The 17,771-nt window shown below is 40.7% G+C and overlaps 1 protein-coding gene across 8 annotated transcripts in view; it reads right to left on the bottom strand.

The window, feature by feature from the left end:
* Positions 1–17,771, bottom strand: part of NTM (neurotrimin) — a 939,822-nt gene that overhangs the window by 21,231 nt on the left and 900,820 nt on the right. For all 8 annotated transcript variants that reach the window (XM_059185198.1, XM_059185255.1, XM_059185207.1 and 5 more), the window contains one exon: positions 399–533. In XM_059185198.1, the coding sequence (XP_059041181.1) occupies positions 399–533 (135 nt within the window). The remainder of the gene's footprint in view (positions 1–398; positions 534–17,771) is intronic.

Genomic DNA, 17,771 nt, shown 5'->3' with positions numbered 1-17,771 from the left:
TCCATAAACGTATCATAGATTTCCCTTATACACAGGGTATTTTTGCACCCCACTATGGACATGACTGGGCTAAAGAGGAAAGAGCTAGGAAACATTATGAGCAAAGTATGGGAAAAGTTGGGATTCAAAGATGCATTTCTATAAATTGTACATTGAAGGCCATTTAATGATCTTCCAGGAATATAAGTCAAGTTCGGGATTATATTAAATTACTTTCAGCGGCAACTTTTTTAAAACTAGAACTTGGAATTACTCCTCTTGAAAGCAGAGAATGGACAATGACATGGCACTAGTTCCCATCCTGAGTCAGCCTCTGGCTCTGTGATCCAGCTCTTTGCTGTGGTCATGACAGCAGCCAGCTTCACACGCACAGAGTGGGGGTTCCTGAGACCACTTACAGTTCACGGTGACCTTTACTCTCCGGACCACCGGTGCGGCCACATCATTGGATGCACTGCACTCATAGTCCCCCGACTGCTCCCGTGTGATGCCCTGGATTTCCAGGTACTCGTCTTCACTCACAAAGCCCACAGCTGCAGGAGAAGGTACGGTGAGAAAACAACACAAAACAAAACACCAAAGGTATAAACTTAGAAAACAAGTATAAAATGGTTATGTCTTCAGAGAATTGTGCCATTTCCAAGTTCCGATTCTTGAGAACCATGCCCATTCTCCTACCCCCCCCCCCGCCCTTCTACTGCTTCCATCATCAACTTTCCTTTAGTTTCCTAGTAGAGCAGCTGAAATGTTTGTGCTCCTACCTAGACTGAACACAGAGCCTGGGGAATTACGAGTCCTCAATAAGTGATTAATAATTGACATTTACACGGCCCGAATCTTACCAAGCGGTGGGACTCTGGGATCTAAGTTAGGCACCATACATGAATATTAATCTTTCTGATTCCAAGGTATCACTAAGGCTGAACCTTGAAGTCTAGATCTGATCATTGCATCCCAGACCATAAGTCAATTAAAAATACCACACTAACAGTTACACACACATGAGCCACAGAAGGCAGTGGCAACACTGACAAAATAAATTTAAACTCCGGCTTTTAGATTTAGACACTTAATAAAATAAGCAAAGATGAGTTTTCTAAATTTTGATCTGCTAGAACTCTCGTATAGAAGATCCTGAAGACAAACCAACAAAAAGGACACCGGACTTCAACCACAAATACAGAAGAAAGTCAAGAGCAAGAAGACATGGTGGCAAATCTTAACATGTCGTGTCTTAACCGTGACACGTTTCATGACATGTCTTAAACGTGAGACATGTTTTCTCTGTTGAAAAATTATGAATAAAAGACAACTCTTAACCTGCTGGCTTCCTACTTGAGCACTAACCATGCGCATTGTCTTATGGAAACAGCAAGGCTAAAGCCTGGAAGACTGATTTCACAGTTCTCTCCCTTAGTCACCATGAACGTCAGCCTACTTACGAAAAGGCAAGGGAAAACAAAAGGAACTGCTTACATCCCAGCATTACTCTGCGTTCTCTGTTAAGTAAAGAGAGTTTGATGATATATTTTATTATGTAAACAGGGATACTTTTAAGGGCAAGAGGGGTACTATTAATAGTTACTCTGGGACAATTAAAGCATGTGTTGAGACTGTCCCAGGCAACTGAGAGACATTTCACAGGCATGTTGTACCTACAGTTCTAGCGTTGTTTGGGGGTAACCAAGAAAAACATGCATATACACAAAAGCAATCTGAAAACTCTCACAGGTTGCAAACCTGTTGCTTTAGGAAGTAAGCCTGTAATCTGCTGGGAAGCCAGACTCAGGTGGAGTGAAACTATTTTAACATGAGTGATCCACATGAGTAAAGGAAAGAAAGGAGCATTTTTCTCTGATGATAAGACCCCCCCCATAATGCCACATGGATCTGCAGATCTAAAGCACGAAAATGACAATAGTAAGACACTAATATAATACAAAGAAAAATAGATATGGTATGTAAAGTTCCCATTGTGTTTGTTCCATGACATCACTAAGGTCACCATCCTTGTCAAGATAACAGTAGAAATAACAATAACAACAATTAGAAATGACTATCTTGTCAATTACGGGCACTACCTTCCCATCCCTGTCGCCACTACTTGGAAGTCTGGGCCACCATCCAGTAACAAGCCCAACCTAAGCATTTCCTCATACTTCTTCATGCCACGTGGAACCCACACTAAACATGGGTAGACACTCTCTTGCCAATACTATCTACATGAGAGCAAAATGACAGCCCATATCTGTTACAGTAAGCAACCAAAAATCACAACAAGAACCAGGAACACATTAATAAGTGGAAAACAGAGCCCAGAAGTCCAGGCTACGAAGAGGGCAATCAACATTAACCCACAAAGACTCACAGTCCCGGCAAGTAAGAAACTGCTAATGAACAATAGCTTTCTTGTTACTGTTTTGTAAGCATCTTTAGGGAAAGAAGCACTAACCTTGACTTGAGGAAGAGTGCAGGGAATAAAAAGAGAAGGTTGACATGAAGAAGGTGTGTTTCCTTCTATGTTGTCATTGTTTATTTTCTCCAACCTCAAGCCTACATTTGCCAGATCTTTCCCAGCTAGAATGCTATAATTACTGTGCAAAGTATCTCAGAGACTAGTGTCACACTTAATATTCCCATTAATTTTAAATGGTAGTCCTTGGTACATATGTGTGGCAATTGGTGTCATATTTTAATTAGGCTTGCCCTACACCATCTGAAATTAATAATAGCTCAAATTACCAATGTAATTTATAAATTAACAGTGCCATAGCATTAGGAAATAAATTAGCTCTGGACAGCTGTTTCTGGACTGAGCTCTAGTGTCAGAGCAGTGTTGGTAGGAACTCACATCTCCTGGGAGGCTGTGTACTATACCACCAAAGCAAGGAAACTAAAGGACACAGGGGATCTCTGCATCTCTTATCCTTACTTCCAGCCAGAGGCCATACATACACTTTAATTTCACCATTCACGTATGTTCTTGTGTGACCACAGCAAGATTGATAAGGACCCAGTTTGGATGAGCTTGTTATATGGGCATCCAAAAGAGAAGAAAGTCTGGGGGATTACAGACTCAAATGCAAGCACATAAATGTTAGGGTAATCACAATCAAGAATTCATCAAGTGGGGACAGGTGTATTAGTGTATGTTTAATTTTATACATGAATATCAGGCAAACTTATGTAGAAAAGCAATGGCTTAAGATTTGGAGAAGCCGTATGTTCTCCATCGATCCAGATTTCTATTACCAGAGGGAAGGGATTTACACTTAAGTCATCCTGCAAAAAGCAATGAGGCTTAATTTTACTATCATATGTTCTCCAGACCAAATGTAGAATTATAGAGAAACCACAATCACTGTACTATTCACCAATTGTTACATGTCTACTTTCTGATTAAATTGGGTAAGTCACAAGAAGAGTAATTTATATAGTAAAATGCTTTATACATTTTAGGTTTCACTGTTATTATTTTCCCCTTTATCCTTACATTTTTTTTTTTCTGTAGGAGAACCATGTAGAAGAAAAACAGAGAAAAAGATTAGCAATGTAACAAATTAAACTCTCAACCACCAGAAACGAAATTCCTATACTTGCTACTTAAAACAAATGAAGAATTAAACAACAACAATAAAAAAAAAAAAGCCCTGAACTGAAATTTACAGAGTTGATGATTGAATTTATAGAGTTAATGATTCAAGGAGAGTTTTCTTTGAAACAGCAATTGTGCTCTGGCTATAAATGATCAATGCTTTATCACTCATATGAGGAACTTAGAAAAATATTGGCGGGGGGGGACAGATAAGCAGAGCATATTTTAAAGTGCATTTAAAGTGCTAAAGGAAATTCTTGGTTAAGAGCTACGAGCGGGGAAAGAAGCAAATCACTTGATAAAATCCTATGAAAAGAAACCCTTCATGGTCAATAGCTTCTCATTTGTAAGTCTTTCTTTTCCAAAGAAAACACATCCCTTAGTGGAAATGGCACGTTCGTCTTCCTAAAACACCCCCTCCATCATGTCACACCTCTCCAGACACTAAAAATGGCTCCCTGCTTTTTGTAACATCAAACACAAATCCCACTGCTTTATGGAAGGAAACCCTTCAACAAGTAGCCTGATCGACTCATGCCAGCTCATTTCGCACCTCTGCCATGAGGAAGGCAGCAGGTCATCCTGAGAAAAAGGAAAAGCTTGGCATCAGACAAACCTGATCCTCTACCTGAAGCTTCCTGAGGAGTTGACTTATGCCACTCCTCTGTGCCACGATTGCTTCCTCTCCACAACTCAGAATATCGTTAGCTCGAGCAGTCCTTTGAGGATGGAATGCACATGCCACGTGGTTGGGGCAGTGAAAGGCACGTGATAAATTTCTGCAGGTGTTAGCTCTGTCACCACCATGGTCCCTACCGCTGCCACCACAGCTTTCAAGCCTGGCCCTGATATTTTTCATCTTGGACCAACATCATCGTTCCTTTTGTACAGATTGCATCCATCACTCAGAGAGCTATGTTCTTTCTGTCACCAAGGCAGACACCACCTTGCTTTCAAATTCTAATTCTTCCCTGAAAACTCCCTGATATGGATTGAATTGTGTCCCCCAGAAGATCTGCTGTGGCCCTGATCATCAGCACTGCACAGTGTGACCTTATTTGGAAACAGAGTCTTTATAAAAGTAATCAAATTAAAATGAGGGTGGGTCAATCCTGTGTGACTGGTATCTTCACACAAAGGAGGAATTTGGACACAGACAGGCACAGAGGGAAGACTGTGTGAAGATATACAGGGAGAAGATGGCCATGGGACCACAGTGATGACTCTACAATCCAAAGAAAGCCAGGGATTGCTGGCAAATCACAGAAGCTGAAGGAGGCAATGTAAATTCTCCCCTGCGGCTCTCAGAGAGCACATGAACCAGCAGACACCTGGGGTTTGGACTTCTAGCTTTCAGAACAGTGAGATAATGCACCTGTGTTATTTATGCCATCTAGTGTGGGCTACTTTGTTATGGTGGCCTTAGGAAACTCGCAAATGCCCTTCTGTCTCCTGTCAATGCCTGTGACTCTCCTGCACTCTTGTTCCATGCAGAGCCCCTTTAGGCTTTAAAAACCAGAAGGGAATTAAATGCGAGAGCTTAAAGAGACATTAATGGTTATATATAACTCCATAGTTGCTATATTAGGACATAGTCTGACTTCAGTAGAATTCCCTAGAATAGCTGTTTAAATATAGGTTTCTCGATCCCACCCACACCTATTAAGTCAGAATCTTCAGGAATGAGTTTTTATTTTACTAGGAAATTGCCACATACAGCCACGAATGGGAGTTAGCAGTATCATTACATCTTTGTATCTTAATGTGGGAAACTGCAGTGCAGGGGAGTCCACATCTGGTTACTGATGGAAAACCCCCAGGTTTCCTGATGTCCAGCCCACTGCCCCTGCAACTACAATAGCACTTTCTGTTGGCCAGTTGTTTTATGCTGTTTGCACTGGTCTGATTTTCCAATGGAAATGAAATCCTGGTGGCGGGGACCAATCTTCGGTAACTCTGGCTTTCAAGGCACCTAGGAAAGTAGTTTACATAATCTAAAGTTTGTCAGCTTCTTATTAATGAATTGCACAACTGTAGAACTACAGGCTAAGGGTACCTGGGTGGCTCAGTTGCTTAAGCAACTGCTGTCAGCTCAGGTCATGATCCTGGAGCCCTGGGATCAAGTTCCTGCACACCAGGGAGTCTGCTTCTCCCTCTGACTCTCCCCTCTCTCCTGCTCTCTCTCTCTCTGTTTCTCATCCTTTCTCTCTCAAGTAAAGAAATAAAATCTTAAAAAAAACAAAAACAAAAACAAAAACTATATGCTGAGTTCAAATAAAAAGACAGAAAGAAAAATGTTGGGAGCTCCCTGTTGCTCAGCTAATCTTTCTGTGGCTCTATTCCCAAGGTGGTGTCACTTCTGGTAATTGTTCTTAGCACGATATTTGTAATTCTTTAAAAAGGATCTTTAAAAAGGATCATCACTATTAGTGTTCTAACAAAACAGGCTTTCTTTAAATATGTGATTTTAAAAGGTTTATTGAGTGTTTAGTATAATTTATATTTAGTCTTGGGGCCAATTATTTCCTCAGAGGAATGCATTCTTAATTTAAAAATGTAGATCAATGAGGACGTATGATTTATCTAACAGGGTTTGTCTTACAGCCAACTTCTTCGGAGCACAGCTATTTCATGAGGTGGAATCTGACAACCCAAGCAAGGAAAGGAAGCGAGTTGGAAATGGGCTTACACCTGCAACTCGGTCCCCAAAGGAGTCTCATCTTACCCAAAGGGGTTTCGATCAGCAATTTATAACCAATCACAGGACAAAAACTGCCCGGGATAAGTAATACTTACTTGGAAAAGTAAATCCCAAGTCTCTAAGTTCATAGATGGGGTGTTAAAAGACCTTTATAACTGAAAATAATAATAGCCACAATTATCATTTTTATTGCACCCAAGAATAAGCTTGTCAGAAGAACAGCTGTAGCTATTGGAGAGGAGAGGACACAGCTGTCTCCTTACTTAATATTTTTATGGCATATATACCAGCTGAGATAAAAATCATGGGGCCTCAGAAACCGAAAAAAAAATGCAGAACACAGAATTCCAAAATTTGAGAGTTGGAATTTGTTTTTTAATTTAAATTTAAGGGCTGTGACTAGTTTAGTCCTAGACCAGTACTCATGCCACTGCTTTCTTTTCCTGTCTGTTCTCATCAGGATGCTCCTGTAACTCAGCCTGGGCTTCAGGGACAGCTATTTCCAAGACTGGCTAGCAGGTGTCCCCCGGGTCCGTTTTTAGGAGTTGACCAGCATGGTTTTGTTCAGAGGCTGGGAGGTTGGAAGGAGGGCAAGAGCAACGTGACAGAGGTGTGGTTACTGTCCCATAGCACCAAGGTCCCTGTGACCCAGAGCAAATGGTTTTGAGGAGTCCATGCTAGAGCACCAATACACTCCGGACTACTGGATCAGGCCGGGAACACATGAGATGCACATGGAATCGAGATAGCAACACTGACAGCAACAGGACGAGACAATCAGTGTTACAAAGCATATCCAAACACGGTAACAGTATTGATTTATCCACACAGCGTAGCTCCTGACGGTCTGAAGTTATACGGAAGAGCTGATCATGGTTGTCAGCACCACCGGCAGGGGGCAGGTCCCGAACCCTCAGTTGGCCCCAGAGGACCGATGGCTGATGATTCCCTTCTTGGTGCTTCAGATTCCTTCTCTGTCAAATGGGGCACATGATACTACTTTACAGGGTTACTGTGAGTATTAAATAAGCAAATATGTGTAAGGTTGTTAGAACATAGCAAGTTCTCAATAGACAGCAGCTACCACTTATACCACATCTCTGTTTGAGCACATTTTAATATACAAGATCCTCGATACAAGAAAATCTCAAGGTAGAGATGAAAGAATAATCAGATCTCTGCTTTTCTAGTAGGAATTTAATAATAATAAACTTTACAGAGGATTCACCACAGATCCTTTAACGAGAAAGTTCTACTCCCTTCACTTAAAATAGGATTTGGTTTACAAGGGATACAGATTCATGGGATCCTTTCTTCTAGGAAAGCTGGTGTAGCTGCACAGCCCATGTGAGATCTGATGAGGGTTTGAGAAATGTCTCTAATTTCACAATTAAGAATAAAAGGAGACATGGATACAAATACATAATCTATCTATAGTCTATCTATAGATGCCAACTGTAAATTGTATGCCTATATTCTATCTAATCTTTTCATGTTATCTATATGCGTATAAATATGGAGATATACATTTATATTTATATTTTTATATTTATATTCGGCCTTTCCCCTCGATACAGAGACTATAACTGACAGAAAAGAGAGTCTGAGGATCTCTCCAAGAATAAGTGAATTTATAAGATCTCTTTCAGAAAAAAGTTCTACAGGGCCCAACAGGCTTAGACTAGCCCTGAGGTACGACCTCAAATATTCACTGAGAAAGTTACTCTTGGTAGCAATATAGGGATCACATTTGGGCAACAGGACAGACTGCCTAGTTCCAAACACCTGGCTTCCACAGTGGAAGAGGGCTCTTCCCAAAACATGGTAGTGTTTGTTGCTAGAGAGCCAGGAGCTAAGACTGCTGAGTGTACAACACATGGCAATGTCCCCATGCCATTACTTCCCCGACACTCTCAGATCTGTACTGATGTCATATGGCCTCTTCCTATAGCTGGGAAACTTATCTCATCATCTCCCTCAGTTTTCTGTTAGATACCTAAGAGTTAGTTGTTCAGAGCAACATCAACTGGTCACAGCATCTCTTGTACCATGCCCTACACACAAAAGATACCATCCCCCAGGCAGCGTCTATGCTTATTATCTTCTCTGCTTAAGATCGAAATGCAAATTGAGAGTTGAAAAATTAATCTATTAACCTGAATCCATCATAAAGTGATAGCGATCCAATAAAGTATTACATAAACTGATGCCAACTATAAATTGCATATCTATCTATCTATCTATCTATCTATCAAGGTAAAAGCAAGACACTTAGCATAGGCCCTGGCTTATAGCAAGAAGTTAGTTGAGGGGTGTCTGGGTGGCTCAATCGGTTAAGTGTCTATAAATTGTTAAACCTCTTGAGTTTAGCTCAGGGCATGATCTCAAGGTCATGAAAGTGAGTCCCCCATTGAGCCCAACATGGAGCCTGCTAAAGATTCTCTTTCTGCCCCTCCCTTCCCTGCATGTACATTTTCTCTCTTCCTCTAGAAAACAAAGAAACAAACAAATAAAACCTCATTTGATAGTGGAAACTGAGTGTGTGTGTGTGTGTGTATGTGTGTATGATTTTATTTATTTTTATTTGTCATAGAGAAAGAGAACTAAACAGTGAACACAAGGAGGAGGAGTGACAGGCAGAAAGAGAAGCAGGCTCCCTGCTGAGTAAGGAGTCAGATTCATGTGCGCACGCACACACACACACACACACACGTATGCATTTATCATATATATGTATGATTCATATGTTATTTGAAAGTGTGAATATGCATGTATAAAATGTAATTGATAATTATACTGATATATAGGAGGGCAAAAGAGAGAATTTCCTTGATATTTGAATTTTGAAACTTTCTGGGATTAATCATTAGTGATCTATTAAGGAGGAGCTGAAGCTCAAAATGTAATTATATGAAAACGAGCCCTGGGACTCCGCAGAGCCAAGCCCTGTGCTTCTCTGTGGCCTGTCCCTTCCTGTCATGACATGACACTAGTACTCTATGCAGATGTGGCTTCAGAAGCTGGCTGGGCCCTGGGAGTAGTGTGCTCTTCTGTGTGCGTTTTCACGAAGGCTGTCAGCTCGGTTTTGCATGCAGACCCTCTATTATGGGTGATGATATCAGAGTCAGAAAGCACACAGCTGGATGTTTGGAGTTTGCAGCTTGATGTCTGGAACCTGGGTATTTGCAGCAGTGCAGCTGATGGCTGCTAAAAAAAATAAATAAAGAAATCAGCTTTTGATTTGTAAACTCAGCCAATTTGATCTGAAAGACATTGATAGGGGATAAATATAGAACTCCGCAGTGCCATATTACCTCAGTTTCTTGGCTGTTTGCTTTCTCTTTTTCTAAATCTCTAGAGATGTAAGTCTGTACTAAGTGCTGAGAAATGTGAAGGACTTAATTGGTTTGAAATTTCCTGCTCAGGTTAATTTGAGGAAATTATTTTTACTTGGGAGGCTCCTGTTGGGTTAAGTCTCTCCTAAAACCAGCAGGCACAGCCTCCGGTCAGAAGTCCACTCACAGAGAGTCCCCTTCATCACCTGGTTCTGAATTGCCTTAGAAACGCAGAACAGTCTCTACACTCAGCCTGTGATTTACTCATGAATACACTTTCTAGATTAAGAACGGGAGTGGAACTCTAATCCCAGGAGGTTTTGAACCTTAAGAAATGACCTATGTGTGTGTATTTTCCCTTCATTAGGATTCTATACTTTTTTGAAAAAGATTAATATCTACACTTCCATATTTCTTATGTTCATCCCCCAGTGATGATACAGACTCAAATCTCTACAACTCCCAGTCCAACCAAGAAAAAAACAGAAAAGCTCCTCAAAATGTAGCTGATGATGGGGAAGACATAACTCTAGAAGAAAAAGCACAGCCTTGTGCATTTTTCATTAACTATTTTGTGGAGGATGGGTAGAGAAGTAGTTTCTAAAAAATCCTTTTGAGGAATAGTTATGCAGATCTGAAGAGTTCTTTTTTCACTAAAAAAGGAGTGTGCTTACCAAGACTTGGGGTGGGGGAGCAACGTGTGCAGGGTTCAGTCCATTCCCACAGAGCCCCATGACCAACAGTGATTAACCAGGCACCTGCTGTACATGGCGGGAGCAAGGACAAGGTGTTCCCTTGGCATGCAGCATCCTCAGATGGAGAACAGAATGAGGGCTTTTCTGAGGAGTTCCATTTATTGGTGATTACATCAAACAAACACTCAATGACCCTTTGTTTGATTACATCAAACAAACACACATCCCCCTGGGGGATGGGAGAGAGCAGAAAAGGTGGGGTAGGGTCATATTTATAGTTAAGGTAATCTAATATGTATATTCAGATTAGATCATGATGGCAAACTGCAAATTACCATCCATACGAAATGTAAATATTATCCATGAATTTCCAAGTGGCATGGAGTAAAAGAATATGTGTAAGAGAATGTTTTGAGAAAATCCCATAGAAATACCCATAGACTAGCAGGAAGTTTATTGGTGTAGGATGATCTGGGCTCAGAGAAAAAATGAGATGTGGCTGAAAACCTGTGTATTTACCATATTTGGTTGTAGCCTTTGAATACGTGTGTGTGTGTGTGTGCGTGTAGAGAGAGAGAGACACACACATAAACTTTGCAAATAAGTCTCAAAATCTACCCACCACTAAAGCTACTTGCTACCAAATCATACTGCCTGCGATGCCGCAAGGCCTTGCCCACCTGTTTGTTCTTAATGTTCCGCTATACACAGGTGGAATTTTCAAGCACACAAAACCTATGAAAAGAAAGAATGTATGGAAAAGAAAAGAAAATTTGACTTACTCTTTCGTTAGTGACAATACTAATATTTCCTTCTACCTCTCTTCGTTTCACATCACATCTAAAAATAAGCATGCACACATGGGCCCCGGATGAAATGTACTGTATGTAAACAAGACAACCATGATCTACTGGAATAAACATGGTGTTTCTGAATCCTGATTATGGTTATTTCTCTCAGCAATTAGGTAACTTTGAGTAAATTACTGAGCCCCAGTTCCCTCATTAGTAAAATGTGAAGACTTTTCTTATTACACTTTGGTTGGGTCTGAGAATTATATGAGAGGCTTTGTGGAGGCACAGAAGGGGGCGCTGACATTTGTTTGATGTAATCACCAATGGAAGATGGTCAGTAAATGTTAGAAGGAACAAACTATTGGAAAGAAGGGTCACTCTGCTACATCTAACCCCTCTCCCAGGCCAATCTATACTTTGAAACCTCCTTCCTACATTGTAAATTACCAGCTTTGCTCATAATTTCCACATGTATGTTCTCGACCCCAGGAGGCTCTGCTGAGGTCTCAGCCCACCAAACACGTCACCTGTAAGTCTCACAAACACCATGGGCTGAATTCATGGTCTTGCCCTTCAAATCTGCTCTCATCCCATACCCACTCATCTTTGTTGCTGGCATAGCTCCCCCCCCCCCTTCTAAGATAGATAGAGAGAAAGAGAGAGAGAGAGAGTCATATGTGATTCTTCTCTTTCTCTCACTCCTCACCTTCAGTTAACAAATCCTGTTGCTTTTGCCTTCTTTAGAGATTTCAAATCTATTTCCTTCTTTTTCTTGTCATTGTTAACTATCTTAATTCAGGTGCCCATTGTCTACTGGGGATTATTTTAATACCCTCTTTATTGATCTCCTTGCTTCCAGCTCATTGTTTTTATTTTCATCCAATAATTGCCAAAAATAAAAATCAATGCCACCCCAGCTTAAATCCCTTCAATGCTCTGCATTCCTCTTTGACGTGGCAGATACAGGCTTCTTATCAGCAGACTGTTGTCTATAGCTCCAGATTATTCTCTTACCAACTCCTTTCTCCCCACATCCAGTGAACACACTGGCAAAGTTCCTAAAACGCTAGGCTATTGATCTGTTCCTTTGTACCTTTTTCTTCTCTGCCTGACATCTAATACCTCTTTGTCCATTTTAAAATGTGTATCCTTCAAAACCATCTTACATGTCATTCCTCTGGGAACCCTTTGTTGACATTCAAAGATCCTTGTTTCCTTTCTACCCAGCTTATTTTCTGGGTTTGTTTCACGTGTTGTACTAATCACACTGCATTGTTATATGTTTACATATGTTTACCCATCTGGACTCAAATTCTCAGGAAGAAAGAAACTCTTACTTGTTTCTATGTTTCTAATATCTATAGCAGTGTTTAACACAGAGAGGGCACCAGATGATCATATGGTCAGAGACTGAATGAATGAACTGACGGACTATAATTTTGGTGGCTGTGCTGGTTATCATAATGAGCTATTTATTTTTCAAAAAGATTTTATTTATTTATTTATTTATTTATTTGGCAGAGAGAAAGTGAGCAACTGCATAAGCAAGGGGGAGCAACAGGCAGAGAGAGAAGCAGGCTCCCCGCAGAGCAGAGGGCCTGACATGGGATGGGCTCAATCCCAAGACCCTGGGATCATAACCTGAGCTGAAGCTAGATGCTTAACTGACTGAGCCACCCAGGCGCCCCCATAATGAACTATTTAAAACCTTCTTTGGTGGCTTTTGAAGAAACAACAGAGGTCTATTTTTTAAGGTTGATTTTACTTCCTTCTGATAAAGAGCTGGACCTACCTCTCAAACCTCCTTAAGTTAAAGAAATTTCTCCCCCACATTTCCTTAGAGGAACTAAAAAAGCCTTCATCAAGCTTGGGCTGGAGTGAGTAAGAGCTGGGTTTGGCTATCTCCACAAATATCCTTAGTTAAAAGCTCTTGTAACTAATGTCCCTGCTTCCTCTGAATGAGTGAGGATCCAGCGTGCCCTAATCAGAAGTGTCTCAGAGAGCTTTCTTATGTCATCGTCAATTTGGATGAATTTTTTCCAACTGGAATCAGCTTGGTGATTCAGCTCTGCCTGTATGTAATTAGTGGTGGAATGATTGCAGGCAATGTGATTAGGCTCTTTACCTTCCTGGGAAAGGCAGGAAAAAATGTGCTGTCATCAACACAAAGTGGGCCTCAACAGGAGAAGGGGGAGCCTCTGCAGTAGAAACACCCCCGCCAGCCAGCACTACATACAATAAGCAGCACCACCCCAGAGACGGAAGCTGGCACTCCGGGATGTGGTTTCAAGCAACGGCAATGTCTATTGAGAAAATCCTGAATTCCACTCCATAGAGCCATGCCGTTCTGTAGTTTTAGAACTAGCCTGAGCTCTCCCTACCACCTGCTTCATGAAGTCTGAAACCAAAATGCACAGAGACTGAATGAACCCCTATTCTTAAGCATGTGGTCATGCAAGTTCCCTGCCCTCCTTCCTTCTCAGGGTCTGGGGACTCGGCCTGCCACTGATGGTGTCATGTGCTTCTCACTTCCATCTGTCCTCATCTGCTTCACCTAAACTGTATTAGCTCCCACTTCTCTGGCCTTTTTCAAACCTAGCAACCCTCTTTCTATGCCACAGTTCCAAGAGATGGGATAAAGGAACATTTACTTTATCATCAACCAAAATGTCACTGGTTCTTGAATTGAAAAAACTAACCACCTGAACTGATGGACCATAAGTTTTTCTTTCTTTCTGTTCTGATTCTCTCCTTCAGGAGCTTCACCACCACATATAAGACTTGACAGCACCTTCCATGGTTAGTAGGCAAGTGGACAGGAACTCCTGAAGCAAGCCATAGAGTCAGTATCTGCTGAAGGTAGTGTTGAGAGAAAAATAGAGACAGAGACAGAGAGATAAAGAGGGAAGAGGAGGAGAGAAGAGTGTGGACAGCCAAAGCATAAGAAGATGATAAAATTACACATCAAACAAGAAAGAAAGCAAGCAGAATGCAAGTGTTTGGCTAAAGGCTATTAACAGAATCTCGCTCCCATGACTACTGTGTTCTCATCAAAGCTCAAAGCCTCTGTCACCACTCTGGATAAAGTTAGATGCAACGACTCTTTTGTATGAAGCCTGGGAAGCAGCTATCCTGAACACTACTGGAGCATCCTATGACCCGGCATTGATTAGAATAACCACTCTTTCCAAGAGACCCTCCTACCCAAGCCTCTAGAAGACAGTCAGTGTACTTTTTCTATATAGATCAAATAGCAAGTATTTTTGACCTTGCAGACCATACAGCCTCTGTAGCAGCTACTGAGCTCTGCTGTTGTAGGGCAAAAGCCACTGCAGAGTATACATAAGTGAGAGTGGTTGCCTTCTACTGAAGCTTTGTTTATGAACAATTAAATTTCCATTTCATATCATCTTAATGTCTCATGCAATACGATTCTTCTTTTTTTTTTAATTAATTTTTTATTTTTTATGAACATATATTTTTATCCCCAGGGGTGCAGGTCTGTGAATCACCAGGTTTACACACTTCATAGCAATCACCAAAGCACATACCCTCCCCAATGTCCATAATCCCACCCCCTTCTCCCAAACCTCCTCCCCCCAGCAACCCTCAGTTTGTTTTGTGAGATTAAGAGTCACTTATGGTTTGTCTCCCTCCCAATCCCATCTTGTTTCATTTATTCTTCTCCTACCCACTTAAGCCCCCATGTTGCATCACCACTTCCTCATATCAGGGAGATCATATGATAGTTGTCTTTCTCTGCTTGACTTATTTCGCTAAGCATGATACGCTCTAGTTCCATCCATGTTGTCGCAAATGACAAGATTTCATTTCTTTTGATGGCTGCATAGTATTCCATTGTGTATATATACCACATCTTCTTGATCCATTCATCTGTTGATGGACATCTAGGTTCTTTCCATAGTTTGGCTATTGTGGACATTGCTGCTATAAACATTCGGGTGCACGTGCCCTTTTGGATCACTACGTTTGTATCTTTAGGGTAAATACCCAGTAGTGCAATTGCTGGGTCATAGGGCAGTTCTATTTTCAACATTTTGAGGAACCTCCATGCTGTTTTCCAGAGTGGCTGCACCAGCTTGCATTCCCACCAACAGTGTAGGAGGGTTCCCCTTTCTCCGCATCCTCGCCAGCATCTGTCATTTCCTGACTTGTTGATTTTAGCCATTCTGACTGGTGTGAGGTGATATCTCATTGTGGTTTTGATTTGTATTTCCCTGATGCCGAGTGATATGGAGCACTTTTTCATGTGTCTGTTCGCCATCTGGATGTCTTCTTTGCAGAAATGTCTGTTCATGTCCTCTGCCCATTTCTTGATTGGATTATTTGTTCTTTGGGTGTTGAGTTTGCTAAGTTCTTTATAGATTCTGGACACTAGTCCTTTATCTGATATGTCGTTTGCAAATATCTTCTCCCATTCTGTCAGTTGTCTTTTGATTTTGTTAACTGTTTCCTTTGCTGTGCAAAAGCTTTTGATCTTGATGAAATCCCAATAGTTCATTTTTGCCCTTGCTTCCCTTGCTTTTGCGTTGTTCCTAGGAAGATGTTGCTGCGGCAGAGGTCGAAGAGGTTGCTGCCTGTGTTCTCCTCAAGGATTTTGATGGATTCCTTTCGCACATTGAGGTCCTTCATCCATTTTGAGTCTATTTTCATGTGTGGTGTAAGGAAATGGTCCAATTTCATTTTTCTGCATGTAGCTGTCCAATTTTCCCAACACCATTTATTGAAGAGGCTGTCTTTTTTCCATTGGACATTCTTTCCTGCTTTGTCGAAGATTAGTTGGCCATAGAGTTGAGGGTCTATTTCTGGGCTCTCTATTCTGTTCCATTGATCTATGTGTCTGTTTTTGTGCCAGTACCATGCTGTCTTGATGATGACAGCTTTGTAATAGAGCTTGAAGTCCAGAATTGTGATGCCACCAATGTTGGCTTTCTTTTTCAATATCCCTTTGGCTATTCGAGGTCTTTTCTGGTTCCATATAAATTTTAGCATTATTTGTTCCATTTCTTTAAAAAAGATGGATGGTACTTTGATAGGAATTGCATTAAATGTGTAGATTGCTTTAGGTAGCATAGACATTTTCACAATATTTATTCTTCCAATCCAGGAGCATGGAACATTTTTCCATTTCTTTGTGTCTTCCTCAATTTCTTTTATGAGTACTTTATAGTTTTCTGAGTATAGATTCTGTGTCTCTTTGTTTAGGTTTATTCCTAGGTATCTTATGGTTTTGGATGCAATTGTAAATGGGATTGACTCCTTAATTTCTCTTTCTTCTGTCTTGCTGTTGGTGTAGAAAAATGCAACTGATTTCTGTGCATTGATTTTATATTCTGACACTTTACTGAATTCCTGTACAAGTTCTAGAAGTTTTGGAGTGGAGTCTTTTGGGTTTTCCACATATCATCTGCAAAGAGTGATAATTTGACTTCTTCTTTGCCGATTTGGATGCCTTTAATTTCCTTTTGTTGTCTGATTGCTGAGGCTAGGACCTCTAGTACTATGTTGAATAGCAGTGGTGATAATGGACATCCCTGCCATGTTCCTGACCTTAGCGGAAAAGCTTTCAGTTTTTCTCCATTGAGAATGATATTTGCGGTGGGTTTTTCATAGATGGCTTTGATGATATTGAGGTATGTGCCCTCTATCCCTACACTTTGAAGAGTTTTGATCAGGAAGGGATGCTGTACTTTGTCAAATGCTTTTTCAGCATCTATTGAGAGTATCATATGGTTCTTGTTCTTTCTTTTATTGATGTTTTGTATCACATTGACTGATTTGCGGATGTTGATCCAACCTTGCAGCCCTGGAATAAATCCCACTTGGTCGTGGTTAATAATCTTTTTAATGTACTGTTGAATCCTATTGGCTAGTATTTTGTTGAGTATTTTCGCATCTGTGTTCATCAAGGATATTGGTCTATAGCTCTCTTTTTTGGTGGGATCCTTGTCTGGTTTTGAGACCAAGGTGATGCTGGCCTCATAAAATGAGTTTGGAAGTTTTCCTTCCATTTCTATTTTTTGGAACAGTTTCAGGAGAATAGGAATTAGTTCTTCTTTAAATGTTTGGTAGAATTCCCCCGGGAAGCCGTCTGGCCCTGGGCTTTTGTTTGTTTGGAGAATTTTAATGACTGTTTCAATCTCCTTACTGGTTATAGGTCTGTTCAGGCTTTCTATTTCTTCCTGGTTCAGTTGTGGTAGTTTATATGTTTCTAGGAATGCATCCATTTCTTCCAGATTGTCAAATTTATTGGCGGAGAGTTGCTCATAGTATGTTCTTATAATAGTTTCTATTTCTTTGGTGTTAGTTGTGATCTCTCCTCTTTCATTCATGATTTTATTTATTTGGGTCCTTTCTCTTTTCTTTTTGATAAGTCTGGCCAGGGGTTTATCAATTTTATTAATTCTTTCAAAGAACCAGCTCCTAGTTTCGTTGATTTGTTCTATTGTTTTTTTGGTTTCTATTTCATTGATTTCTGCTCTGATCTTTATGATTTATCTTCTCCTGCTGGGCTTAGGGTTTCTTTCTTGTTCTTTCTCCAGCTCCTTTAGGTGTAGGGTTAGGTTGTGTACCTGAGACCTTTCTTGTTTCTTGAGAAAGGCCTGTACTGCTATATATTTTCCTCTCAGG

This window comes from Mustela lutreola, chromosome 1 (assembly GCF_030435805.1).
Source record: "Mustela lutreola isolate mMusLut2 chromosome 1, mMusLut2.pri, whole genome shotgun sequence".
NCBI lineage: Eukaryota > Metazoa > Chordata > Mammalia > Carnivora > Mustelidae > Mustela > Mustela lutreola.
The sequence above is the reverse complement of the archived record's forward strand: the minus strand, read 5'-3'. Positions and strand labels throughout refer to the sequence as shown.